The 27298-nt window shown below is 44.3% G+C and overlaps 1 protein-coding gene across 5 annotated transcripts in view; it reads right to left on the reverse strand.

The window, feature by feature from the left end:
- WWOX (WW domain containing oxidoreductase) overlaps positions 1-24189 on the reverse strand; it is a 1340377-nt gene extending 1316188 nt beyond the window's left edge. For all 5 annotated transcript variants that reach the window (XM_033942128.1, XM_033942126.1, XM_033942127.1 and 2 more), the window contains exons 1-4: positions 23983-24189; positions 12604-12668; positions 10240-10297; positions 1605-1783 (exon numbers count right to left, since the gene is read on the reverse strand). In XM_033942128.1, coding sequence (XP_033798019.1) covers positions 1605-1783; positions 10240-10297; positions 12604-12668; positions 23983-24089 — 409 coding nt within the window. In that variant the 5' untranslated portion in view covers positions 24090-24189. The remainder of the gene's footprint in view (positions 1-1604; positions 1784-10239; positions 10298-12603; positions 12669-23982) is intronic.
- Positions 24190-27298: the final 3109 nt, after the last annotated feature.

Below are 27298 nucleotides of genomic sequence, written 5' to 3' on the forward strand. Positions count from 1 at the left end.
AGCGGCCGCGGTTGTTGCGGCCGCCTGTCCCATCACCGACAGGAGAATGCCTAACTCCTCCTGTCGGAACCCCGAGCCCCCTCCCCCCCAAACTCGTAATCGCCGACAGGAGGATGCCCAACTCCTCCTGTCGGAACCCCGGACCCCCCTCCCCCCCAAACTCGTAATCGCCGACAGGAGGATGCCCAACTCCTCCTGTCGGAACCCCGGAACCCCCTCCCCCCAAACTCGTAATCGCCGACAAGAGGATGCCCAACTCCTCCTGTCGGAACCCCGGACCCCCCTCCCCCCCCAAACTCGTAATCGCCGACAGGAGGATGCCCAACTCCTCCTGCCGGAAAGCCCAAAGACCCCCCGCCCCAACTAATCTCCCTCCCCCAACTAACCTTTCAATGTTGGTCAGCTGGACGGGTCTTGCTGCCGTCCAGCCGACGGGTCTGCCTCGTGGAAATGAGACGGCACGCCCCTTCCCGGCCCATCCCCGCTAAATCTAAGGCCTGATTGGCCCAGGCTAGGCACCTTGGCCAATCAGGCCTTAGGATTAGTGGGGATGGGCGGACCCGCTATGCCTAAGGCCTGATTGGTCCAGGCTTCTACAGCCTGGGCCAATCAGGCCTTAGATTTAGTGGGGATGGGCCGGGAAGGGGCGTGCCGTCTCATTTCCACGAGGCAGACCCGTCGGCTGGACGGCAGCAAGACCCGTCCAGCTGACCAACATTGAAAGGTTAGTTGGGGGAGGGAGATTAGTTGGGGCGGGGGGGTCGTTCGGCTTTCCGGCAGGAGGAGTTGGGCATCCTCCTGTCGGCGATTACAAGTTTGGGGGGGAGGGGGTTCCGGGGTTCCGACAGGAGGAGTTGGGCATCCTCCTGTCGGCGATTACGAGTTTGGGGGGGAGGGGGTTCCGGGGTTCGGGGTTCCGACAGGAGGAGTTAGGCATCCTCCTGTCGGTGATGGGACAGGCGGCCGCGGCCGCTATACTTTATTGCAGCAGGGAGATCCCTTGCCGCGATCAGTATAGCGGCCGCGTCTACTTACAATGTAGACCAGCATTTTGCTGGCCTACATTTTAAGCGTCTCTTCCTCTACTAGGGAGACGCGTAGGGCCGCCTAAGTTCGCCTAAGGCCTGTAGGCGAGCTTAGGCATTTTGCGGGTCTCCCTAGGCTCCTGGAGGCGTCTTCAGGCCTGCCTGGGGAGCTTTTTTTTTTTAAAAACGTGCATCCCGAATGGCTGATTAGACAGCTGTAGGACGTCTACAGCTGCCTAAAATCGGGACGCACTTTTGAAGAATCAGGGCCTAAATATCTACATCCTCAAACAAGATTTCCAGCTCTTCAGAGAAAGCTCTTTCAAGTTGCCACTTCAATAACCTTGCACAATGCTGTGTACTCTCCTGCTGCAAGTAAATGAGAAACACTCATAAACTAGGCTACTACCTTTCTACCATCTGGAAGAGACAAGACTTTCAGAGATCTTCATTTTCTTGTGATTGTTACCAAATAAACCACGTATAAATACAGCAAAATATAGAACAATTCTCATGTTCAAATTCTGAATTGGCTTACAAAAAATCTTAACAACTGAATAACAGTCCTTCAGCACTTACCTATTCCGGAATTGGCTCCAGTCACGATGGCCACTTTTCCAGTGAGACCACATCCTTGGAGTATGTCCATTGCTGTAGTATTGCCATCATATTTCTGTCTGCTACTGGGCTTTAAGGGATTGTCATCTACTGTAAATGCAAGCCTGGGGTCAAGGTATGTGGTCCTTTTATTCAAGTGGCTATTAAAAATGAACAAAAAAGAGGGTTGACCACTTTAAATATCATTGAACAAATTTATTTATATTCTGCATATCCTACAATTCTATGCGGATTACAAATTAGGCAGGTACTCAAAAATTTTTCCTTATCTGTCCTGGCGGGCGGGTTTGATCCACAACCTCATGGTGCTGAGCTTGTAGCTCTAACCACTGTGTTACACTCTCCTCCAATACAACATAAGTGAGTCAAGTATAGAACAATGAAACCATTGTGACATCACTGATGGGGCTGGCTCTTAGGCATTGGTGGAATGAGGCATTATGACAGCACGGAAAAGGATTGGAACTTGTATACTGCCTTTTTGTAGTTATGCAACCATAGTCAAAGTGGTTTACATGCAAGTACTTCAAGCATTTTCCCTACCTGTCCAGGTGGGCTCACAATTTATCTAATGTACCTGGGGCAGTGGAGGATTAAGTGGCTTGCCCAGGGTCATAAGGAGCAGTGCGGGATTTGAATCCACAACCCCAGGGTGCTAAGGCTGCAGCTCTAACCATAGCACCACACACTCCCCCCAAAAAACTCAAAATATATGACAACCCATATGCTTTCTTTGCATTCTTCATGGGTTTAATTTCTTTTTGATGAATGGAAGTCAAAACAGGCTCAATCTGTGAGTACTGTAATGTTTTTGACAATCTAAATGATCAGATCCCAATTTTTTTAATAAACAAAGAATTTCTGGAAATCAAACAGGGGGCAAATTTTCAATAAGCCACCCAGCAGCAAATGCGACAAGTAAATTGTCAAAGAGAAACTACGCACAAGAGGATTGAGAAAGATTGAAAATGGTAGATGATGTTTAAGGTGAGCAAATGCAAAGTGATGCTTGTGGGAAAAAGACACCTGAACTATAGCTATGTGATGCAGGGTTTCATATTCGGAGTCACTGACCGGGGAAAGGATCTGGGTATCATCACTAAGGATATGTTGAAACCCTCAGCTTAGTGTGCAGCAGCAGCTAAAAACGCGGTACTTGAGAGAGTCCAAAGGAGAGCAACGAAACTGGTAAGAGGGCTGGAACACTGCCCATACGCCGAGAGGTTGGATAGGCTGGGGTTCTTCTCTCTGGAAAAAAGGAGGCTCAGGGGAGATATGATAGAGACCTTCAAGATCATGAGGGGCATAGAGAGGGTGGATAGGGACAGATTCTTCAGGCTGAAGGGGTCAACAGGCACGAGGGGGCATTCGGAGAAACTGAAGGGAGATAGGTTCAGAACAAATGCAAGGAAGTTTTTTTTCACCCAAAGGGTCGTGGACACTTGGAATGCGCTACCGGAGGAAGTGATCAGGCAGAGTACGGTACAGGGATTCAAACAGGGATTGGACGGATTCCTGAGGGATAAAGGGATCGTGGGATACTGAGAGAGGTGCTGGGAGAAACCCAACCAGGTCGTGCATGTGCAGGACCGGAGGGTTAGAACTTCGATGGGCAGATAAGACTCAATGGGAAACCAAGGTGGCAAGGGGGCCCCTTCTGGTGATTCAGACAGGTCGTGACCTGTTTGGGCCGCCGCGGGAGCGGACTGCTGGGCGGGATGGACCTATGGTCTGACCCGGCGGAGGCACTGCTTATGTTCTTATGTTCTTATGAATGTTAGGAATTATCAGGAAAGGAATGGAAAACAAAAAGGTAAGAATGTTATTCTGCCCCTATATCACTCCGTAATGAGGGTGCACATCTAATAGCGTGCAATTCTGGCTGCCACATCTCAAAAATGATATAGGCGGATTAGAAAAAGTACAGAGAAGGGTGATGAAAATGATAAAAGGGATGGGACGACTTCCCTCTGTGGAAAGGCTAACCCAGCTAAGGTTCTTCAGCCTGGTGAAGAGATGGCTCAGGGAAAATAGTCTATAAAATACTGAGTGGAGTGGAAAGGGTAGATGTGAATCGCTTGTTAACTCTTTCCAAAAATTCTAGGACAAGGGGGCATGCAATGAAGCTAATAAGTGATAGATTCAGAACAAATTGGATAAAATATTTCTTCACTCAAAGTGTAATTAAAACTCTGGAATTTGTTGACAGAATATTGTAAAAGCAGTTAGCTTAGCAGGGTTTAAAAAAGGTTTGGCTAATTTCCTAAAAGTCCATAAGCCATTATTAAGATGACCTTGGGGAAATACATGGTTTATTTCTAGAATAAGCAGCACAAAATCTGTTTTACTTTTTGGGATCTTCCCAGGTACTTGTGACCTGGGATGGCAACTGCTGGAAATATTATACAGGGCATAGGCAGCGGAACGCCTTTTTGTTTGGGGGGAAGCCCAGACCCCGCCCCCATAATAGTACTGCTGTAATTGTAATACCATTTTTTCCATTCATTTTTCATATATACATACAATATAATCTTATTAACAATACATAATGGTTAACCACAAAATTAAACTACGCAAAGCACACTGTATGCTTCTCAATATTTATTCCTACCAGAACACTTGGCCTTGGTCACATATGCAGAACACAGATAACCCCTATGCAAATACAGGACCACAAACTAAAAGTACTAATATATACAAACAAATCCCTAAGATGCAAGACTCTGCATGCAGTACAACCCCAGAGAAATAGAAACAAATGCATTTCTTCCTGAACAGAGCAAAATAAAGACAGCAGATGTAATTTCTCAAAACTGACACAATTCAAACACTAAATTGAAAATAAAATCATTTCCCCTATCTTTGTTGCCTGGTGATTTTGGTTTTCAAACCATCTTTCCCAGTTTCTGGTTGCACTTCTTCTGTCTGTGCTCTTAACTGTGTATCCATGGCCACCTCATCCATTTGCTGTTTTTCTCTCCTTCACTTTCTCTCCTTCACTCTCCTTCACATATCCGTCTTTCAAAATAGAACAATACACACAAAAAAACCCTCTCATCAATACTGGGCAAGTTTCTCAAATAATATCTTCATATAACATTTAAAGGCTTATAAATATTTAAATGTGCTCATAAGCTCTTCAGCAAGGCACCACAGCAGCGGTAAGGTGCTTGAATTTTAATCATAACATGTTGCATGGAGCAAGGAATCTTGCTTCTACTGGAGTGGCAAATGCTATGGAGAGGATCCTGGCGGGGATGGGTGCGATTTCTGTCCCCGCGCAACTCTCTATACTTGAGTGGCAAATGTTATGGCTCTACAAAAGTTGTTTAACAGTAGACCACTTATCTGAAAAAGTCAGTTCACGGCTCCAACACAGTCTATGTTTCGCTAGCCGGAAGGATGAGCTTTTTATATTGATTTTATTTGCAGTGTGCAGTGCCTGAGTCCTTTGGTCTACACACTTGATGTTGAAAAAAGAGGGCGTCTTTTTTCAACATCAAGTGTGTAGACTAAAGGACTCAGGCACTGCACACTGCAAATAAAATCAATATAAAAAGCTCATCCTTCCGGCTAGTGAAACAGGCTGTGTTGGAGCCGTGAACTGACCTTTTCAGATAAGTGGGCTACTGTTAAACAGCTTTTGTAGAGCCATAACATTTGCCACTCAAGTATAGAGAGTTGCGCGGGGACAGAAATCCCACCCATCCCCGCCAGGATCCTCTCCATCCCCACCCATCCCTGCCAGAATCCTCTCCGTCTCCACCCGTCCCCGTCAGGATCCTCTTCATCCCCACCCATCCCCGCATGGAATTACCTCCATCCCCGCCCGTTCCCATAAAAAGCAGCAATTACTTCTGACAGGATCATCAATTCCACAGTTTCTTTTGTGTTTGCGTTGTTGTTTTCCTTGTGGAATCTCTTTGGTGGAACCCTTTTTTTGTTTTCTGTTCAGGTAATTAACTTATAAACCCCCTCTTTTACTAAGGCTGACGTGTCCATTATATTATATGGACGAACCCTGCTTCCAAATCCTTCCATCCCTGTGGGAGTCCCGTTGGCTCGAGGGGGGTCCCTGTGGGAGTCCCGTGGGCCAGAGAGGGGTCCCCTTGGGAATCCCATGGGTTGGGGGGGATTCCTGCGGGACTCCCACGATCCCCGTTCCCGTGCAGACCTCTACTCCAGTAGAAGCAAGAATCCTTGCTCCATGAAATGTGTTATGATTAAAATTCAAGCACCTTTCCAGCGACATTGTACAGCTGCTGTGGAGCCTTGCTGAAGAGCTTATGAGAACATTAAAATATTTAAAAGCCTTTAAATGTTATATGAAGATATTATTTGAGAAACTTGCCCAGTATTGATGAGAGGGGGGTCTTTTTTGTTTTGTTCTATTTTGACAGTATTGCCCCCTCAAGTGGACTGTAATTTAAAATCCCTGGTCTGTTTGAATCATACATCCGTCTTTAGTATTAACTTTTAACATTCATCTTCCATTTTTCTGCTTTCTTCTCAAAATCTACTGGACCACCAGGAATCAAATTTTGGGGGAGGCCATGGCCCCTGTGTCTCTCCCCGTTCCGGTGCCTCTGATACTGGGCTTGATCAATCTTAATTTGTCCTACTATGGCAACTCTTGTTATTATAGTCTTATTAAGTTAGTTCCCCTCAAAAACAAACAAACAACTATCATCTTATATTTATTAACACTTATTTCCATGTGCTGTAATAACTACTGAAGCCTTGCCAGTTCTGTTGTGTGATGTTAGTCCTAAAGAACACACAAATTTCTTTCTTCCACTCTAGAGACACAGCTATGAAAGCTCTGGAAATCTAGCTCATGGATAGTCAGCTCCCTCTAGTGGGATATGGAAAGAAATGCAGTGGGGGGAAAGAAGTCAGCCTTTTAGGGCCGTTCAGGTTTTATTATCTGACAGGAATACTCAGTGTAACCAAGAATTCACAATGCTCACAGACAATTAGCAGTGGGTGACTAGGGAATGGAAGGCTGAGACCAAACTGATGAAAATAATTCCAGAGAATACAAAACTGTGGAGCATTATCATTCAATACCAAGGGAGAAGAAAAGAATAGTAAAAAAAATTATACTCCTTGTTCAATTTGATTTCTTAAAAAAACAAATGCATATTACCTCTTTTCTCCCCCACCCCTCACTTCCTGCCCTATATCCACCTTTCACATTCAATTTTCTTCCATTCTATTTCTGTTTCATCTTCTCCCCTTCTCTCCATGGACACCATCTCCTCCCTACTCTCTTCTTTCCCAGCCATGGGCACTTTCTTTTTTATTTCTTCCACCCCCTATTTCCAGCATCTGTCCCTCTCATCCCCCAACACCCCTAACGTGGTCTTCATATCTCTTCCTTTTTCTCATGGCATCTCTGCTTGCCTTTCCCCATAGTTCTGCGCTTCAGCCCCAACCCCACAGCTCCCCGGCACACTCCATCTTCCCCCTTGTAGCCTTCTGAACTTGTCTCTGTAGCACTGTCTGACAGAATTTCTGTTTCTAGGCAGGCTGCTGGAGAGAAAGGCTTCAAGCAGGCGAGAAGCAGCATGCTTTCAGTGATGCAGTGTTAAAAGAAAGTTTGGAGGGCTGCGAGGGAGAGGTAGAAGGAGAGCTAGAGACAAGACAAAGTGTGCAGGTGGTGGGGCTGCAAGAGTCTGAGTAGAGGCAAGCACAGATGCTGGGAGAAAGAGGAAAAGAGAGAGATGCGGACCGTGGGGGGTTGCAAGAGTGCAGAGAGATTTCAGGAGGAAAAATCAGAGTTGCCATAGTACGGGATGAGGAAAAAAGGAAGAGAGAGATGTAGAAAAAGGAGCAGGGATTGTAATGCATTAATTACATTAAATTTTTCACAATTTAAAAATTCTATTGCATTAATCACATTAATAAAGTGTTAAATGTGCAACCCTAATAAAAATAAAATGGAAAAACCCTGAAAATGACACAGGAATATTAACAAAATATTCTTGCTTGCACATCCCTAATGTGTGGTAGGCTTCTCAAAAGCCTCTTGATGTATCTAAACTGGAGATGCTTTCTGCTAGGCTTGTGTGAGAACCTGTCATCCTGCTTATCTTCTGAGAATTCTAAGGGCCAGATTCTGTGTAGGACGCCCGGTCTAAGAAGCCACCTAAGCAGCTTTTGAGAATCACACACGGGCGCCCTATACATTGTAGAATCTCGTCTGTCCTCATGGACAAATGCCTAAGCCTGCCTAACACCACTATTCTCTATACATGTCACAGGCGCCGGTTAGAGAATCAGGTTGCAGCTGAGCTGATCGCGGCAATAGAATCTCCCTGCCGTGAACAGTTTAGCGGCAGTGGCAGGGAACCCGTCCCCCCTTCCCCCCAGAAATACTACCACCAGCAGGGATGCTGTCCCTCCTGCGGGAACCCCTAAAGCCGTACCCCCCACCCCCGAATGTCCGCAGCCAACTAAAGAAGGTACTGGTGGGCTCTGGGTGGGCTTGGGGGGGTCTGGGTGCCGAAGGATGTCCCAGAGGGATAGGGGAGTTCTGGCAGAAGGGACTGGGCATCCCTCTTGCTGATGATCTTTGGGTGGGGGAGGGTTCAGGCAGGAGAGACTGGGCATCCCTCCTGCTGATGATCTTAGGGGAGGTGTGGAGGGTTCCAGCAGGAGGGACTGAGCATCCCTCCTGCTGATGATCTTAGGGGGGGAGTTTTAGGAGGGACTGGGTATCCCTCCTGCTGGTGTCAGTAGTGTGGCAGCAGGAGGAATTAGACACTCCTCCTGCCTGCCATAGACATTCGGGGATAGGGGGGTGGCTTCAGGTGTTCTGGCAGGAGGGACTGGGCATCCCCTTGCTGGTGGTCTTTGCAGGGGGGACTGGTTCCCTGCCTCGGCCGCTAAACTGATTGCGGCAGGGAGATTCTCTTGCTGTGATAAGTTCAGCGGCTGCATCTATTTGAAATGTAGGCCAGCATTTTGCTGGCCTACATTTCAGGTGCCTATCGCAGCCCTAGGGAGACACCTAGGGCCACCTAAGCATGCGTAAGGCCACTACCGGGCGAAAACATGCCCACTCCTAGCCTTGAGCAAGTTTAGGTGGCCCCACTCGCCTCCCTAGGCTCGCAAAGACGCCTACAATGTAGGCAGCCTGCCTCGGTGTGTTTTGGGGTTTTTTCAAACATGCATCTCGTTTGGCTGGTTAGACAGTGGTAGGATGCCTACCGCCGCCTACAATCGGGACGGCATTTATAGAATTTGCCCCTAAATGCTTATTTTCTTTATTTTGGAAAAACTATGATAGCACCGATTTGTTTCAATATACTGTATTACCCTCTTGTATCAATATACTGTGTTTCAATATACTGTACTAGCTGATGCCCCGGCGTTGCACGGGTATTTAATTATAGCAATAACACTGTAAATGGATTCAAATAAAGATACTTTATAGTGGTGAATGAAATTATTTTTTTACAGCTTTATAAAAAGTACAATATTCAAATTATAATGTGAAATATTTGACAAAATGAATACAATACAACAAACACAAAACTTGATTATAAACAACATTTTTAGTTACCCTCCAGGAGCAAGAACATATAAATTCTTGGGTGAAGAGACCCCCAGAACATATCACCCCAGGTAGTGAGGGATCTGCATACCAAGTTTCGTTCAAATCGGTCAAGCCGGTTTTGATTTACTGTGAGAATGGCAGCTGTTTACATTTTTTCCATTGACATGAATGGGTGAAATCTGATGTTCTGTTTGTAGCTCCGCCCACATGTGCAGGTGGGCCGCGAGACCCCCAGAACATATCACCCCAGGTAGTGAGGGATCTGCATACCAAGTTTCATTCAAATCGGTCAAGCCGTTTTTGAAGTACTTTGAGAATGGCAGCTTTTTACTTTTTTTCCATTGACATGAATGGGTGAAATCTGATGTTCTGTTTGTAGCTCCGCCCACTTGTGCAGGTGGACCGAGAGACCCCCAGAACATATCACCCCAGGTAGTTGGAATTACTGTGAGAATGGCAGCTTTTTACATTTTTTCCATTGACATGAATGGGTGAAATCTGATTTTCTGTTTGTAGCTCCGCCCACGTGTGCAGGTGGGCCGCGAAACCCCCAGAACATATCACCCCAGGTAGTGAGGGATCTGCATACCAAGTTTCGTTCAAATCGGTCAAGCCGTTTTTGAATTACTGTGAGAATGGCAGCTTTTTATATTTTTTCCATTGACATGAATGGGTGAAATCTGATTTTATGTTTGTAGCTCCGCCCACGTGTGCAGGTGGGCCGCGAGACCCCCAGAACATATCATCCCAGGTAGTGAGGGATCTGCATACCAAGTTTCGTTCAAATCGGTCAAGCCGTTTTTGCGTGATCGCGGCACATACATACCTCCGATTTTATATATATAAGATTACCCTCTTGTATGGAAAAAGTAATAACCATTATTCCTAACATCAATAAAGTATGGTGTAAAACAAATTTTAAAAGAATGGGAAACCTACTGAAATCATTTTCTGAATAGGTTCTTGTTGATCTGCCCCTTCTCGCTTCACTCCTCCCCCCACCCCCTAAGTAATAAACACAGAGAGACATACTCAACAAAATAGATGTGTCCATTTTCATCAGTTTCCTGCTCCCATCCATACGGCAGATCTAGGGAAGAAGAAACACAGCGCGTTTATTGAATATGCAGCCTCGCGTGAAAAGTCTGCATTAAGCATCGATGTTATTTTTTAATCTAATTTTTGTTTTCACCTCTGTGCTAACGTTTTACACTTCTAATTAGAGATGAATTGAATATCCTATTAGACTATTTGACCAGATATGAATGTGGGATTATGGGCGCTGAGCTTTAACATGGCAAATAATAAAATAAGCAACGTGAAATCGGAGAGCAAGAGTTTATTTCAGTAGGATTTAGCATTGTGAAAGGTCACTTGGACACACAAAGTCAGAGGTGTGAAGAAAGTACAAGAGGTTTATTACAGCATACTGGACTCTAGTGCAGTTAACAGCCTGCCTACTAGAGTGTTAGAATCAGGAAATGCATGGACTTTTATGCCCTTTTCGCAAACTAATATATGCAAAAACTACAATTTGTTACTTCTATAACTTTCTACAATTATTATTGGTCCTAAGCCAGCACTTATGATAAGTTCAGGGATACAACTTATAGTCCTATAGGAAACTAGCTCATTTCTCTGCTTATCTAAATCTTGCAGGTGTAAATGTTACATGTACAGAAGGGCAGGGTACATCATGGCTCAAACTCTTCTATTCAGCTTACAATGTGGTAAGGCAGGGATATACATTTCAGGCAGATGAGGTCAATAGATTGTACACTGTTTTCAGCTATGTAGGCCAGAGCAATATTTTAAACAACAGTTAACAATTTCATGACCCTACAATTGTATAGCCCCAGATTATTCACGTTCAAATTTAAAGCACCATTCGGCCGAATATGAATAATGTATTCAGCGCACTATTTGAGGCTGAATTGAATCAAATAAAAATATTCAGTACAGCCCTACTTTGAATGTAATAAGCTAATTAAATGTTTAAAAAAAATACAGAAAAACAATGAAGTAAAAATATAATAGCAATAAACCAGAAGTAATGCATTAAAATGAAAAGTTTAGTTAAAGATATACCTCCTTTTCAACATTGAAGGCTCTCTATAACAAGGATCCTGTGTCCCAGCACCACTACCACCACCAAAGAGAGGCCCTCAAGTAGAGGTTGACAGAAACCAGTAGTTTTGGTTTTGACTGAAACCAAATTCATAGCCAGAATCCATGGCTTGATTTCAGTTGGAACTGAAACTAAAATTGTGTCCCTTGCCCCATCACTCTGAAAGAAAACTACTACTACTACGATTTATCATTTCCTGGCCCAACCACTAGCTCCAACTGCCCTTCTCCACCACCCTCCCTGAACCTACCTTTAAAAGCCTTGGTGGTCTAGTGGCTTTTTTGGTTAGAAGCATGCCATTCCCAATTCTAAAATAGCAGCCGTGACATATTGCAGCAGTCTTGCGAGGCAGCCATGGGAAGTCACAGTCACCATTTTGAATACATAGCCACCAGAGACAGGAGTAATACAGGATGCTGCTGCCCTGAAGCAGCCCCTAGACCACCAGGGCCTGTAAAAGATAGGCCCAAGAAGGGGCAGGGAGGCTGTCTCGAAGAGGGGGTGGAGGAAGTCTTGTGGCAGCAACAGCAGCACTGGGGATAAGGCCATGTTTTTGGTTCAAGTTTGGTCGTCCTCTACCCTCAAACCAGACAGCCCCCAAACCACTTGCTTCCCCCTTCCCTTGAATGACCAACACATACTTACCTGATCTCCTTGGCTTCATTTCTTCTGTCATCGTGGAAAATGGCAGTGTTTGGCTGACATCAATTACCTTATTCTAACCTCAGCTATCCAGACTGCCATTTTCCAAGATGGAGAATGAAGGAGCCTTGGTAGATGCATCTACAGATAGGTGTATCTTGTTGGCCCTTCAGAAGGAGGGCAAAGTAGATTGGGGGCTTTCTGGTCTGAGGGCCTCCCTGTTTCAAAGCGTCTAAGCAAAAGTGTCATGTAACCTGGGGGCTTTGGCATCCCAGCTTGAGGATTTCATGCTGATTTTTTTAAATGAAAACTTTACATCACCTCCAGTGATGCACTAAAGTTTTTGTGCTATTGCTGAAATAAAAAACTGTTAATTTTTTGAACAATTTGCTGCATTAGAAGCAATACCACATGTAACCCATTAGCAAGTATTTCCGTGCCAATTGCATTACAATCTCTAATCAACTGGACACAACCTTAATTGAGACTTATTTCCAAGTCACAAGATAGTTAATCCTAAATCAACTTAGAGGATACTACAAACTCACAACTATGGGCCTGGGCCAAACATCCATCCTTCCCTCTTTCAGATTAGTTTTTGTAATAGAGTGATGCACAATACCAACCTCCTACAACCCGCTTTCTTTTGCCTGTTTTGGGATGCTCCCACTGAGTTTTTTCTTCGACATGACTGTTCAAGGAAAAGGAAAAATGAAAGTTAGGCAAAACACTGCTGTTCAGGCTCTTTACCAGCATTAGATGTTACCACACGTTCTGATCAAAAACATCTAATGTTCCACAGACAGCTGGCCAATTTTCAACAGATGGCACTTTTCACATATTTTTGTGAAAGTTATTACATCATTCCTTCCTATGCAGTTATCTCAGGGGATCGATTATGCAATGGCTCAGGCCAACAAGGGGTTGAATCGAGTCCTTGCACCGGGAGACTGCATACTATCTAGCAGCTGTGATCCGTTTCATATCTGAGGATAATTTTGAGATAAGTGCAGATTCCTTCTTTTTGATTATAGACTTTTTTGATTATAAACATTTTGCTAAAATATTTATATATGTATTGCACTTTAACGGAGTTTTGCTATGACCAAGGATGTGCTCTCTATGCCAATCTACTAGTTGTCATAGTAGTTTCCTGAGTTCATTCCAGGGAACACTGAGGTCTTTTCTCCGTATTTTGGAATCTGCTCTAAGTAGTCTAGATATTTGGACTGATAAAGTGAATACTTTTCGGTGGTACATTGCATTTGTCTAGTATTCTGCTTGTGTTATTTTTGTTTTTTCTCCTTTTTATGGAGCCAGATGGTAACCCTACCCCAGCCTGAAAATGGCCAATTTTCTATTTTATTTTATTTTTTTTAATTATTGGCCATGTGCTAATGTTTAAGTATGGCTTTTTATTGAACAGACACTAGTTGAGCATTTGGATTTAAGGGTATCTGATATACAAATTAATTCCCAATTTTTTGCATCATGTGCTAATGTTGCCATTAATGCAACCCGCTAGTGGGTTGTGAATATGTACCAAGATAATAAGACTGCTGCCTCAGTTATACTTGTAGCGATAAAGCCATTAATGCACGGCAATTAAAAAATATCATATGAGCACTTACTGCCACCTATTTTGTAGGAGGTAAGAACTTAAGCGCTAATCGATCCTGAGCTGATCAATCCAATCCAATCCTATCCTTACCTTAGTCTTATATACCAGGTCATTCCCCAGAGGGACTCGAATCGGTTAACAAAAGTTTACTCAAAGTAACATTAGGGAACAATAATTGGACAGAACAGGAAAATTCATCTATTACCATCTCTTATTTATCATCTGATTTCTGAAGGGAGATCATTCCAGATTTTCACCATGGTAAATGCCAGAGAGTGGGAAAGTCTACCAAACGTTTGAATCCCTCTAATAGAAGGGAATACTAGTTAAAATTTATGTATGCCTCTAGTAGAAAGAGGTCGATGAGAGTTGAAAGAAAGGGAAAATAATGGAGAAAAGATCGCATATAGACTCTTAAATACCGTACAACATTGGCACACTTGAACTGAACCCTCCAATATACCAGGAGCCAATGCAGCACCTTCAGTAATGGAGTAACATGATCGTATCTATTCTTATCAAAAATCAATTTGTGTTCTGAATCAGCTGTAATCTCTTTATGTTACGCTTGCTTAAACTGATGTAAAGAGAATTTGCATAGTCCAGATAAGCCAATACAATAGCCTGGACCAATACAGCAAAATGATGTTGATGAAAAAAAAAACCATGATACAATATTAATTTGGTTAGTCAGAGAAAGAGTAGAATCCTGAACAAACCCAAGGATTCTAGATGAGAATTCAATCTTCAGAGTATCACCAGTTTAGTCGTACAAAAGGGGGCAGATTATGTGAAGTAGGACCAAACCATAAAAGTTTAGTTTTAGTGGCATTTCATTTCATACGTATGAAGGAAGCCCAACCTTAAAGTCTTGAAATACAAGAATTGTTAAATTCGGCAATGATGGATCAACTTCAAGTAAGATGAAAATATCATCAGCATACGTAAAAATCGATTCTGAAGTGGATAAATTCAAATATTTCAATGTCATCATATATACATTAAATAATATGGGAGACAGTGGAGATCCCTAGGGTACTCCGCAAACAGGAGACCAAGATGGAGAAAATTTACCCCCTCTGCGCTAATAATAAAAATATTTTTTAGCGCACGGTTTGTGCACACAGATTATGGCTTTATTTATCTTTATATACCACAAAACGCCCGAGTATGTCCTGTGGTAAGTCATTTTAAGCTGCGGTAAGCACTTACCGTAGCTTAGTAAAAAGGTCCCACAATGAAGGACAGCACAAAAAATTAAATTTCCCATCCAGTCTACCAAGCTGAAACTCCTCCTCTCTGATTCTCCACCAGCTGATTCTGTCCTTTTTTTCTTAGGGTGCCCCTCCCCTACAGGATGTCTTGAAACTAACAGCACTCTCATGGGACTCCCTGACAGGATTCATTGCTGGCCACACATGTAACATGCCTATAAAACGAAATCAAGAAACAAAAAAGTGGGAAAAAAACTGCAAGAAAAGAGGAAAGCTTGTACACTTTTATCCCAAAGAGGCACTCTAAAGTTTTCAAATCTGGGACGGGCAAAATAAAGAAGGCGGGGTTAGGAGACAATGCCATCACCCTAGAGAGAGAGAATTAAGCATTAATTCCATGTCGAAGGCAATGACACAGAGACTCAGAATCTAATGGGCAGAGGTGTCTCACTGCCCCCTTGTGAGCACAATAAGCCTGCCCTCTGCCAAATAAAAGAAAACAGAAAGTAAGGGAATGATGCACCTCGGACCCAGTAACTGCCTGGGGTCCAGGGAGCAGACAGCTGAGTAAAATTGGCAATAACTGAAAAAAACAGGATGACTACCCCAATGCTGCAAACATATATGTTCGTAAAGCTCACTGTGCAACCCAGAAACCAAAGGACTTTCACGAAAAGGACTGTAAAGCCGCCTACTATCCCCACTCCAGGAATCAAGACCTTTCAGCTACCAGAGTACCCCCATCCACCCACAGAAAGGAAAACACCCAATACCTACAGAATGCCATTCTGTATTCATGGGAATTAAGCATATTAAGCATTAGGCATCTCCAGGGAAGGTGGTTTGGGGATGCAGTCGCTTGGTGTGTGCACAATAAGAACTTAAGAATTGCCGCTGCTGGGTCAGACCAGTGGTCCATCATACCCAGCAGTCCACTCACGCGGCGGTCCTTAGGTCAAAGACCAGTGCTCTAAATGAGCTCAGCCTCACCTGCGTACGTTCCAGTTTAGCAGGAACTTGTCCAACTTTGTCTTGAATCCCTGGCGGTGTTTTCCCCTATAACAGACTCCAGAAGAGCGTTCCAGTTTTCTACTATTCTCTGGGTGAAGAAGAACTTCCTTATGTTTGTACGGAATCTATCCCCTTTTAACTTTAGAGAGTGCTCTCTCGTTCTCTCTACCTTGGAGAGGGTGAACAATCTGCCTTTATCTACTACGTCTATTCCCTTCAGTATCTGCAGCTTTTCACCACCTACTCATTGTAGATCACCACCTACTCATTGATATGCTGTCCTCGCTTTTTATCTCATGGTTTTCTTCTTATCTTTGCACTTTTCGTGTAAGCTCTGGAGGATCCTCTGCCACCGCCATTCCGCTATTGGTCAGTGTACTTCAGGGCTCTGTCCCGAGACTTCTTTTTTTCCATTTATACGTCTTCCCTTGGTGCTCTAATTTCCTCCCACTGCTTCCAGTATCATTTCTAGGCTAATGATTCACAAATCTACCTCTCTACACCTGAAATTTCTATGGGAATCTAGGCCCAAGTCTCAGCCTGCCTGCCTGACATATCTACCTGGATGTCTCACCGCCCTCTAAAATTAACCAAAACTGAACTCCTTATCTTTCCTTCTAAACCCGCCTCTCACCTTCCTCTGTTCTCTATTTCTGTGGATAATGCCCTCATCCTCCCTGTGTCGTCAGCTCACAACCTCGGGGTCACCTTGGATTCATGCTTTTGTCCTGTTTGTCATAATTAGATTGTAAGCTCTTTTGATCTTAGACTGTCTCTTGTGTGTTTAATGTACAGCACTGCGTGTGCCTGGTATCACTATAGAAATAATAAATAGTAGTAGTAATGAATCTTGTTTTTAGAACCCCCCCAAGATGAGTTACCCAACACAAATGGTAAATATAAATGGCAGTGGAAGGAAGAGGGTTGAGAGGAAGAATCTCAGATATATTCTGCACTTCCCAGTGTTGTCTGCACTTCCCATTGTTGTCTTAGGATTTCCTCCACCCCCACCCCTCCTGCAGAAAGCACATGTGCCAGGGCACTGCACAAGGAAGGGACCACCCTACCATCCTTAGCCAACTTAAAATAAGAAAAAGCAATCTTAAGAGTGATAACAACAGAGGGACTCAATTCTTTTGGCCACTAGCCTTGTTTCTACATCCTAACAATCTTCCCTTCTCTCTGGAGTGGGACCTCTTCAAAGGAATAAGGCTGACATCAAATTAATTCCCAAGAGAGGGACCTCTGAGCCACCCTCTCCTCACTGGACTCTTATTAAGGTCCTTTTTCCCTTTCTCCCAGTAGAACAAAGTACCCTCTGGTAAGGCCATGTTTCCATGCCTGAGAGCCATCATATCTCCTAGATCCTGTAGAGACCAGCTGCCTGATATTCAGCAGTATTTAACCAGTGGGTAATGGCTCCTGGCTGACTAAATAGTGCTAAGCTGGCTAACCACCAATATTCATCAGGTGATAGCTGGCAATCTCCCGCTGAATATCTCAATCACCAGCTATGTCACATGACACAACCAGTCAGCACCAATATCCATTCATGCTTAAAAAGCAAGTCTATTTTTGGTCACTATGACTTAGCCAGCCAGCCGATGAATATTGGCTTGGCCAGCTATGCCAAATGCAGCTGACCTTAGCCCAGAAATTCAACGCCGATAGCTGGATATTGAATGCAAGGGCCAGCCCAACCGTTAAGCATAATTCACTATCCACTATTCCTTCATTTCTTACTCTACAATCAGGTACTACCCAGCAAGTAGATAAAATGTCTACAAATCCGGGTATTCTTTTAAACTTTTCTCTTACACCGAGGCACACAAATCTACCATATTTTTTGCTCTATAAGACGCACTTTTTTACCCAAAAAAATTGGTTGGAAATAAGGGTTTGTCTTATAGAGCGAATACCCCCCCTAATTCCTTCGGCAATCCAGCGCTGTAGGGCAGGAGCTTTCAGCCTCTCCTGCCCTTTCCTCCGGCTGACTCCCTCTATGTAGACACCACTGTCTACAAGCTTACCCTCAGCGCCGCTCCACGCCGGCACGGAGGAAGAGTTGCTGAAGCACATCTCTTCAGCTCCCTGATTTCGGCACCAGCGGGAGAAGGCAGCATAAAACCACCACAGCAAACAAAAAAAAAGTTTTCAGCTCCGGCGGCGCTGTAGAATAGGGAGAAAGACCTCTGACAGTGCAGAGGTTAAATACTGCCACTGCCCTGCTTGAAACGCGAGGACTCCCGTTGACATCGGGACTGGGAAAGAGCAGCGAAGCAGCAACATCTCTCTATAGGGCCCTTCCTCCGACTGACTCCCTCCTGCCCTTTCCTCCAGCTGACTCCCGCAGCGCAGGACAAGGCAGGAAGCAAAACGCTTGCACCTGCCATCTGCACCACTTTGATTCTGAAGCAGCATCAGAATCAAAGTGGTACAAAAGGCAGGTGCAAGCTTTTTGCTTCCTGCCTTGTCCTTTGCCGCGGGAGTCAGCTGGAAGAAAGGGCAGGAGGCTGAAAGCTCCTGCCCTACAGCGCTGGACTGCAGGAGGAATTGAGGTAGAGAGGGGGGGGGCCTGCGTGCCTTCCTGTCTCGGTGTGGGGGCCCTGCTGGGGGTGGGGGCTGCCTGCCTGCCCTGTCCCTGCCTGACCTGTGCCCTATCTCTGCCCTGTGCCCTATCCCGGCCAGCCCTGTGCCGTCCCAGTCTGCCCTGTGCCCTGTCCCAGCCTACCACTAGATCACCAGAGGGGGGACAGGGTACAGAGTCTGGCAGGGAGGGGGGGGACAGGGTGCAGAGCCTGGCAAGAAGAGTTGGGTTGGGTGCAGAGCCTGGCAGGAAGAATTTGGTTCAGAATGTTTTTTTTCTTGTTTTCCTTCTCTAAATCTAGGATGCGTCTTATGGTCAGGTGTAGCTTATGGAGCGAAAAATACGGTATAATCTCCAATCTCCAAAACCTGGATGACCGGGAACAAGTTACAGTTAAATGACTCCAAGACAGAACTTCTCTAGGTCCACAAAGATCTATATGTATACCCCTATCCGTCCTTTCCCTGGGGCACAAACACCCTTACACCCAAAGACAACGTCCGCAGCCTAGGAGTAACTCTAGACTCTAACTTATCAATGACAGATCACATATCCAAACTAGTATCATCCTCCTTCTACAACCTCTGCCAGCTAAAAACAATATGTGCATACTTCTCAGAACCCGAATTTGCCCAACTACTCTATGCTTATGTACTATCCCGCGTAGACTATTGTAACACTCTACTAGTGGGCCTGCCTACCAAAACTCTCTCCCGCCTCCAAAGGGTGCAAAATGATGCAATCTGCCTTCTGAAAAACTTAGGCATCTGCAACCATGTTACCTCTGCATTAGCTTCCATGCACTGGCTACCCATTCAAAAACGCTGGGCCTTCAAGGCCCTGGTCCTCTCTTTCAAAACCTTCCATAAAATGATTCCTTACTACATGAAAACTAAACTACAAATCTACTTCCCAAAGCGACCACTGAGGTCCCAAGGAGAAAAATGAGTAACCATACCTCCTGGCCGCTACCTCAAAACTGAAACAGCCCGCAAAATGCTCCTACTCACATTTCATACCCAGACTTTGGCACACCATCCCCCCATATGTTAGATCACTAGATGAACTTTGGAGCTTCAGGAAGGCCGTGAAAACCTTCCTCTTTACAAACCCAGCGCCTTAAAGTCATTCACCCAGAAATGCCACTCAGTCAACCACCTACGCCACTTAATCTCACCAGATGCTACTTAGTGCATATGTTTTATTGTCATGTCTATATCGTAATTTATGTAAATTATGTCATCTCTGTCCTGTCTCGATTATTATGGTTGTACTTTGTAACCCGTTCTGGGCTCCTTTGGGAGGACGCAAAAAAATTGAATAAATAATTTATGGAGGAAAATTTTATATATTACTAGTTTTTAAGCCCATTACATTAACGAGTGCTAGCAGCCCTTCTCCCTGACTTTTACCTCCCCCCACTGTCCAACAGCACCCCTTCCTTGCTCCCCATGTCCAGCAGTATCCCTTCTCCCTTACTTTTACCTCCCCCCTGTCCAGCATCCCTTCCCTGCATTTCTTTCTTTCTCTCTCCCTGCCTCTTCTTTCTGTCTCTCTCCCTTACCCACTGTCTGTCTGTCTTTTTTCCTTTCTCTCTCTCTCCTTGGACACTGGCTGTATGTCTGTCTTTTTTTATTTGTTTCTCTTTCCTTGGTCGCTGTCTGTCTTTTTTTCTATCTCTCTCCTTGGACACTGTCTGTCTGTCTTTTTTTCTTTGTCTTTGTCTCCTTGGCTCCCCTGTCTATGTCTTTCTTGCTTTCTGTCTGTCTCTCTCCCTGGCCCCCCTGTCTGTCTGTCTTTCTTGCTTTGTTTCTCTCCCTGCCCGCTGTATTTTGTTCTTGTGCGCTGCCTGCCTGTCTTTATGTCTCTCTCCATGGCCCCCTTATGTCTCCCTCCCCCAGAGCAAACCAAGATTGCTGTCTGCCCTCCAGCACATCCCTCCCCCCAAAGCATAGGAAGTTTGCTCCCTGGTCCCCTTTCCCTCTCCCCCTCCACTTCCCTGTGCAGCAGTAGCAACAGCATTTCCCTCCCACCCTTCCCTGTGCAGCATCAGCAACATTCCCTCACCTTCTACTTCCCTGTGCAGCATTTCTCTTCATCTTGGCAGGGTCCGACACAGGGAAACCGTGGAACACAAACCGCCACAGCCTCCAGGTGGAGGAAGTTCAGGAAAGCGCCGCACGCGCAGCAAACCACCACGTGTGCACCACACATGCCGAACACGTGCACCGCACACTGTACTACCATGTCTCTGCCACGGAGCTACGGATCATGGTGTTAGAAGTGAGCATGCATGCTTAGGGTTTTATTATAATTGATGAGGAAACTTAGGCCCTCTTTTACTAGGTGCGCTAACCGATTAGTGCGCTAAATACTAACGCGCCCGCTAATCGGTTAGCGCACCTTAGTAAAAGAGGGGGTTAGGCTTGTGAAGTTGTGTTTTTTTGAACATCATTGTACATGGTTCAGATGTTAGTGTTATTTCAACTTGATTCCTGTAATTCTTTATATTGGGGGAAAACCAAAAAAAACTCTGTGGAGTGACGATGTTCCTAAATGGACTTTTATTTAAAAGTGTCAAAGTTGCAAAGGTACACTGAAATCATCCACATAAAAATAAATCATCCACATAAGAGCCTTAAAGGACCTAGTCCGCTAGGGATACAGGGCCCAACACGGTCCGTGTTTCGACAAAAGGTCTTCTTCAGGGGTCCCTGGGGGTCCTATAAAGGTGAGTACGTGGGAAACAATTGTGTGGTGAGCCGGAAGTGAGACACTGCTTGCATTTGCAATGGAAAGGCCTCACTTCCGACTCACCACACAATTGTTTCCCACGTACTCACCTTTATAGGACCCCCAGGGACCCCTGAAGAAGACTTTTTGTCGAAACGCAGACCGTGTTGGGTCCTGTATCCCTTACGGACTAGGTCCTTTAAGGCTTTTATGTGGATGATTTATTTTTATGTGGATGAAATTATTTTATGTGGATGATTTCAGTGTACCTTTGGAACTTTGACACTTTCAAATAAAGTCCATTTGGGAACATCGTCATTCCACAGAGGTTTTTTTTGTTTTCTCTGGATTTTCTTCTTTGTGGATATTTTGGGGTCAATTCCTTTTGTTTTTTGCTTATTCTTTATATTGGAACTTAACATCAAAACTGATCAAAAAATTGCAGCTGCTCCAGAACAGTGCAGTGAGATTAATTTTTGGTCTAAAAAGATCTGAAAGTGTTACATTAGCATATAAGAATCTTCACTGGTTATCGGTTGAGAGGTGAATTAATTTTAAATCAGCTTCCATAGCTCATCGTATATTAGACTGACTCATCGGATAATCTGATTTTGTTTTTATCTCATTTATATTATTCTTTCACCAGATTATGTGATATTTTATTACTACATTCCCCCCTCCTTCCCCGATCCCACCTGCCGTACGCACCCCCCCCTTCCCTTTCCCCGTACCTCTAGTTGAAGTTGTTGTTCGCGGCAGTCAACCATGTGCTCCTTGCAACACCATCGGCTCTCCCTCTGACATCATTTCAGAAAGTAATGTCAGCGGGAGAGTCAGCGGGAGAGCCAACGGAGTCGCAAAGAGCATGTGGTTGACCGCCGAAGAGCAACATCAACTAGAGGTATGGGGGAGGCAAGTTGGGTGCAAGAGTGGAGGAATGGGAAGAGGAGGAGGGGTGCGAGAACCTCCACCAACATAGCGCCCAGGGCAAACCACTCCCTTCGCACCCCCTTACTATGCCACTGTCTCCAGTCTTCCCTCCCTCTATGCTGTTTCTCCTGACCCCTTTCCATGCTGTTTCTCCCCTCCCTACTCCAATGCTGCTTCCCTTCGAGACCTCTCAAGTTCTTGACTCCCCCACCTACTTCCTCCCCTGGCCTGGCTGCTGTAATTTAATCTTCAGGCAGCCGGCAGCAGCAATGAGAGGCGGTGTTCGGGGCAGGCCGGTGGCAGCAGGCTCACCTCGTCACTGCTGCCTGCTGTCCAAAATTTAAATTTCAGTGGCCAGGCCCAGGGAGAAGGTAAACCCTTAAGGCTTCCCCATTTTTAAGAAAACATCCAGGCAGTTCTCAAAAAAGGACATGTCCAGGCTTTCCCAGATGTCTGATAACCCTAACTGTTCCAAATAAATTATTTTTGTAAGCCCTGGTCATGGGTACCTGACCCCAGGATCTAGTCCAATGTTTCCCAACCCTGTTCTAGAGGACCACCAGGCCAGTTGGATTTTAAGGATCACCCTAATGAATATGCATATTCATTAGGGCTATCCTTACAACCCAACTGGCCTGGTGATCCTCCAGGACAGGGTTGGGAATCACTGATCTAGTCGGTGCTAAAAGACTGTGTGCGAGTGAGACCAGGGGTTACACTTATAAATTTCTATATGAACCATCAAATCTGACTATCAAACATGCTAGCTTAAATTCATTATGGACCTGAATGGGAAGCTAATGTAAACTTAATCAATGATGCTGTTGTCCTATCAAATTTCTTGCGATGAAATATCATTTTGGCTGCATCATTTTGAACCACATGAATGCCAATGTATGTCAAATGCAGAGCCCAGAAAGGGCAGCAAGTGCTTTAAATAGCCTTCCAGGAGTGGTGATTGAGACAAATTGTATTGGTATTTGTTAAGGTCCAGGAGCAACGAGGATCCTAGGCTGAAAATAAACTTTTATAATGGTGGAGAAGCACTATGCATAGATGTGAGTTAAGGCTGATGCTTTTGTTATAATTTTTCAAGGGGCTGCTTTTTTTGCGTTTGCCCTGTATGAGATGAGCCTTAATATGGATGCTTCTGAAGCACAAGTATATTTCTCTCCTTTTCTGCTTTGTGTCAGGCTTTCCCTGCTCTGTGTCATGGCACTGAGGAGAAAGTTTTGAAGCCTTAAGGTAGAAACCAGAGAACTTACTTCTTTTTTTTTAAGCTTTTTAAGACCGTATTCAGCTCATAACCCTACTCCCCTCTGCTCACCACCCTAGCCAGCAATTTAACCATCCCCTTTGACTGTAACCCTTAACCCAACATTCTCTTTGTGTCTTGATTGTAAGCTCATTGGAGCTGGGCCTGTCTCATTTGTGACTCTGCTGTGTACAGTGCTGCATACATCTAGTTGCTCTCTAGAAATAATAGTAGTGGTAGTAGTATATTCCAGAGGGAGAGAAATCTCAGCTAAGAAGAGTGGATACAGCATTTTTCTTTCTCATCCTGTCACCTATGTTAAAAACAGCAAAAAACAATTCCGAGTTCTCCTGCTGCTACAGCAACTCTTCATGCAGGACCCAGGAAAAGAACGATACAGAACTGACAAGTGCAGCTCATTTTCCCCTAAAAGAAAAAAAAAAAAAAAAAGGTGGGGGCAGGACTAGAATTCCATGCATGCCAGGGGTTAATTCAGCCTCTGCAGGATCGACCTGGGCAAGTGCAGCCCCTGCTTGCGCGGGAACAACTTTTTCCTCTCTTTAGCACTCAGTTTCTAAGGAATCCAGGTGGTCCTGCAGAGCTGAACACAGGGCAAGGAAGGAGGGGAAGCTTCTCTGCACAAAGCCCCCTTACTTGGCATAGTACAGCCATCCGTCTTTTGTGCTCCTCTCCTCCCAGCCCGGGGGAAGCTCGTCCTCACTGTCTGTATCGTCCAGTCCCGCGTATTTCAACGCCGCCATGGCACTAAATAGGAACGAAGGAAGGCGTTCTCTGACCCAGCGCAAGGCAAAAGCGGCATGCAAACAGTAAGCCCTCTAGGCCACCATACTACAGGAAGTGGCTGAGGGATGATGTATGGCTGCAAGGTCTGCTGGGAAATAGAGTTTTTCAAGGAAACGTCTCTGGTGACGAGCTAGTTAGAGGAAAGCCAGCAGAATTTCCTACCCAGGGCTACAAGCCGGAGCTCTACAGTATCTGTGAGTTTTGGAGGTTAATTTTTCCCCTTTTAAAAGCAAGTTTCAATAGTAAAGTGAATAGGAACAGGTATAGTTTAAAAACAGTCACTTTTCCTAATTTGGATGGGAACTGAAAGAGATTTTTTTTAATTTTATAAAGTTTTGGGAATGATTTCTCATGCAACGCTATAGGGGTCCTTTTACAAAGCTATACTAAAAAGTGGCATTTTAAATGCTGCTTTATATTGGTCGTTCCCGCAGGCTGAGGTAATTTCTCTCTTTATTTATACCCTGCTTTTCCCAATTCGGGTCACAGTAAAGTGCATGCACAAATAGAATCACATACAATACAACAAATGAAACATCAATATAATATAATAGTAATAATATAAAGCCTCCTAAAATTACAAAAAGGCTCCCAGCGCCTCGCATCAAACAAACTATAAATCTACCTTTTCCCTGTAAATATTTAGTTTTGTATGAATAGGTATCTTTTCTTTGATCCCAAATAATTAAAGGCTTTTCTTTAAAATAAGCGTAAGATACAGGTCCAGGTTAAGGACCCAAAGGAAGAAATAGGAGATTAGTCAAAAGAGGAAGGATGTTTAAGTTAATTTAGTATTATTTGAGATGTCATCTGTCTCCAGCCTTCACTTCCTCCTGCTGTTTCTCCCCTCCCTGCTCCAATGCTGCTTCCCATCGAGACCTCTCTAGTTCCTGACTCTCCCACCTACATCCTTCTCTGACCTGGCCATTGTAATTTAATCTTCAGGCAGCCGGCAGCAACAATGAGAGGCGGCGTCCGGGGCAGACTGGTGGCAGCAAGCTCAACTCGTCACTACTGCCAGCTGCCCAGAGATTAAGGGCTTCTTTACTAAGGTGCGCTAGCATTTTTAGCTCGTGCTGTATTGCCGCGCGCGCCAAGAACTAACGCCAGCTCAATGTTAGCGTCTAGCGCGCACAGCAATGCAGTGGGCGCTAAAAACGCTAGCGCAGCTTAGTAAAAGGAGCCCTAAATTACAGCGGCCAGGCCCAGGGAGAAGGTAAGCCCAGGGAGAAGGTAAACCCGGACAGGCTTCCCCATTTTTAAGAAAACATCCCGGCAGTTCTCTAAAGAAGACATGTCCAGGTTTTCCCAGATGTCTGGTAACCCTAACTTGTTCCAAATAAATTATTTTTGTAAGCCCTGATCATGGGTACCTGACCCCAGGATCTAGTCCAGTGTTTCCCAACCCTGTCCTAGAGGACCACCACGCCAGTTGGGTTTTAAGGATAGCCCTAATGAATATGCATGTGTGAAGATTTACATGACTGGTAGATCTATCTCATGCATATTCTTTAGGAGGTTAATTTTTCCCCTCTTAAAAGCAAGTTTCAATAGTAAAGTGAATAAGAACAGGTATAGTTTAAAAACAGTAATTTTTCCTAATTTGGATGGGGACTGAAAGAGATTTTATAAAGTTTTGGGAATGATTTCTCATGCAACGCAATGGGGTCCTTTTTTCAAAGATATACTAAAAAGTGGCATTTTAAATGCTGCTTTATATTGGTCGTTCCCGCAGGCTGAGGTAATTTCTTTCTTTTCTCTCTCTTTATTTATACCCCGCCTTTCCCAAGGCAGGTCACAGTAAAGTACATACACAAACAGAATCACATAAAATACAACAAATCAGACATCAATATAACATAATACAGTGATACCTTTGAATCTGAACGCCCCAGTACTCGAACAACTTGGAATCAGAGCAAAAAATTCAAGCTGCTTTGGAATCCCCTTTTAAAAGCAAGTTTCAATAGTAAAGTGAATAGGAACAGGTATAGTTTAAAAACAGTCACTTTTCCTAATTTGGATGGGAACTGAAAGAGATTTTTTTTAATTTTATAAAGTTTTGGGAATGATTTCTCATGCAACGCTATAGGGGTCCTTTTACAAAGCTATACTAAAAAGTGGCATTTTAAATGCTGCTTTATATTGGTCGTTCCCGCAGGCTGAGGTAATTTCTCTCTTTTCTCTCTTTATTTATGCCCTGCCTTTCCCAATTCGGGTCACAGTAAAGTGCATGCACAAATAGAATCACATACAATACAACAAATGAAACATCAATATAATATAATAGTAATAATATAAAGCCTCCTAAAATTACAAAAAGGATCCCAGCGCCTCGCATCAAACAAACTATAAATCTACGTTTTCCCTGTAAATATTTAGCCTTTAATACATCTACACCCCCAGCTAGTAGAGCTGCCCCGGTTTGCTTATATTAGGGGTAGAAATCTGAAGGAGATATTAGCTAGTACACTTCAAGGGGAGATAGAAGGTAATTCTAGTCGGGGGCATTTTAGAAGCAACCGATGTGTATATTGCAGATATTCAGATATGTTAATCCCGGGTACTGGTAAAGAATTTTATTTAAAATCCTATTCAGATTGTGAGACAACTCAAGTTGTTTATGGTGTGTTTTGCCCTTGTGGACATGGTATTTGGAACAAAAAGAAAAGGAAAAATCAAGCAACGTATAGCCCAGCACCTTAGTAATTTAAGATTGAATAAGGAAGAGACACCATTGCTTGCTTATTGGAGGTTGAATCATTGTATAGATGAAGTACGTTTTGTAGTGCTGATTAAAGTGGAAATGGTTCGGGGTGGAACTGGGTCAGAGGTTTTACTGAGGAAGGAGCAGCGTCTGATCCATCAGTGGAATACAATTGAACCTTGGGGTCTTAATAAAGAAGTAGAATGAAATTTGTTATAAATGATAGGAGATTGAGTGCAGGTGATTAATCAGATTGGTGGGTTAGATAAAAGGAAAGAAGTGGGGGTTTGGTTCATTCAATGATTTCCTGTGGTGTATTCCATGGTCCAACTGGTGCCTGGGTTGTGACGAACCCCAGGTTACTATATTTTGTTCAAAAAGTGTTATGTTGTAGTTTGAGTATACTGTTTCATTCATTTATTTATGCATGTGCTATTAGATGGTAATGTGGTTTTAATG

Source organism: Geotrypetes seraphini, chromosome 4 (genome assembly GCF_902459505.1).
Source record: "Geotrypetes seraphini chromosome 4, aGeoSer1.1, whole genome shotgun sequence".
Taxonomy (NCBI): Eukaryota; Metazoa; Chordata; class Amphibia; order Gymnophiona; family Dermophiidae; genus Geotrypetes; species Geotrypetes seraphini.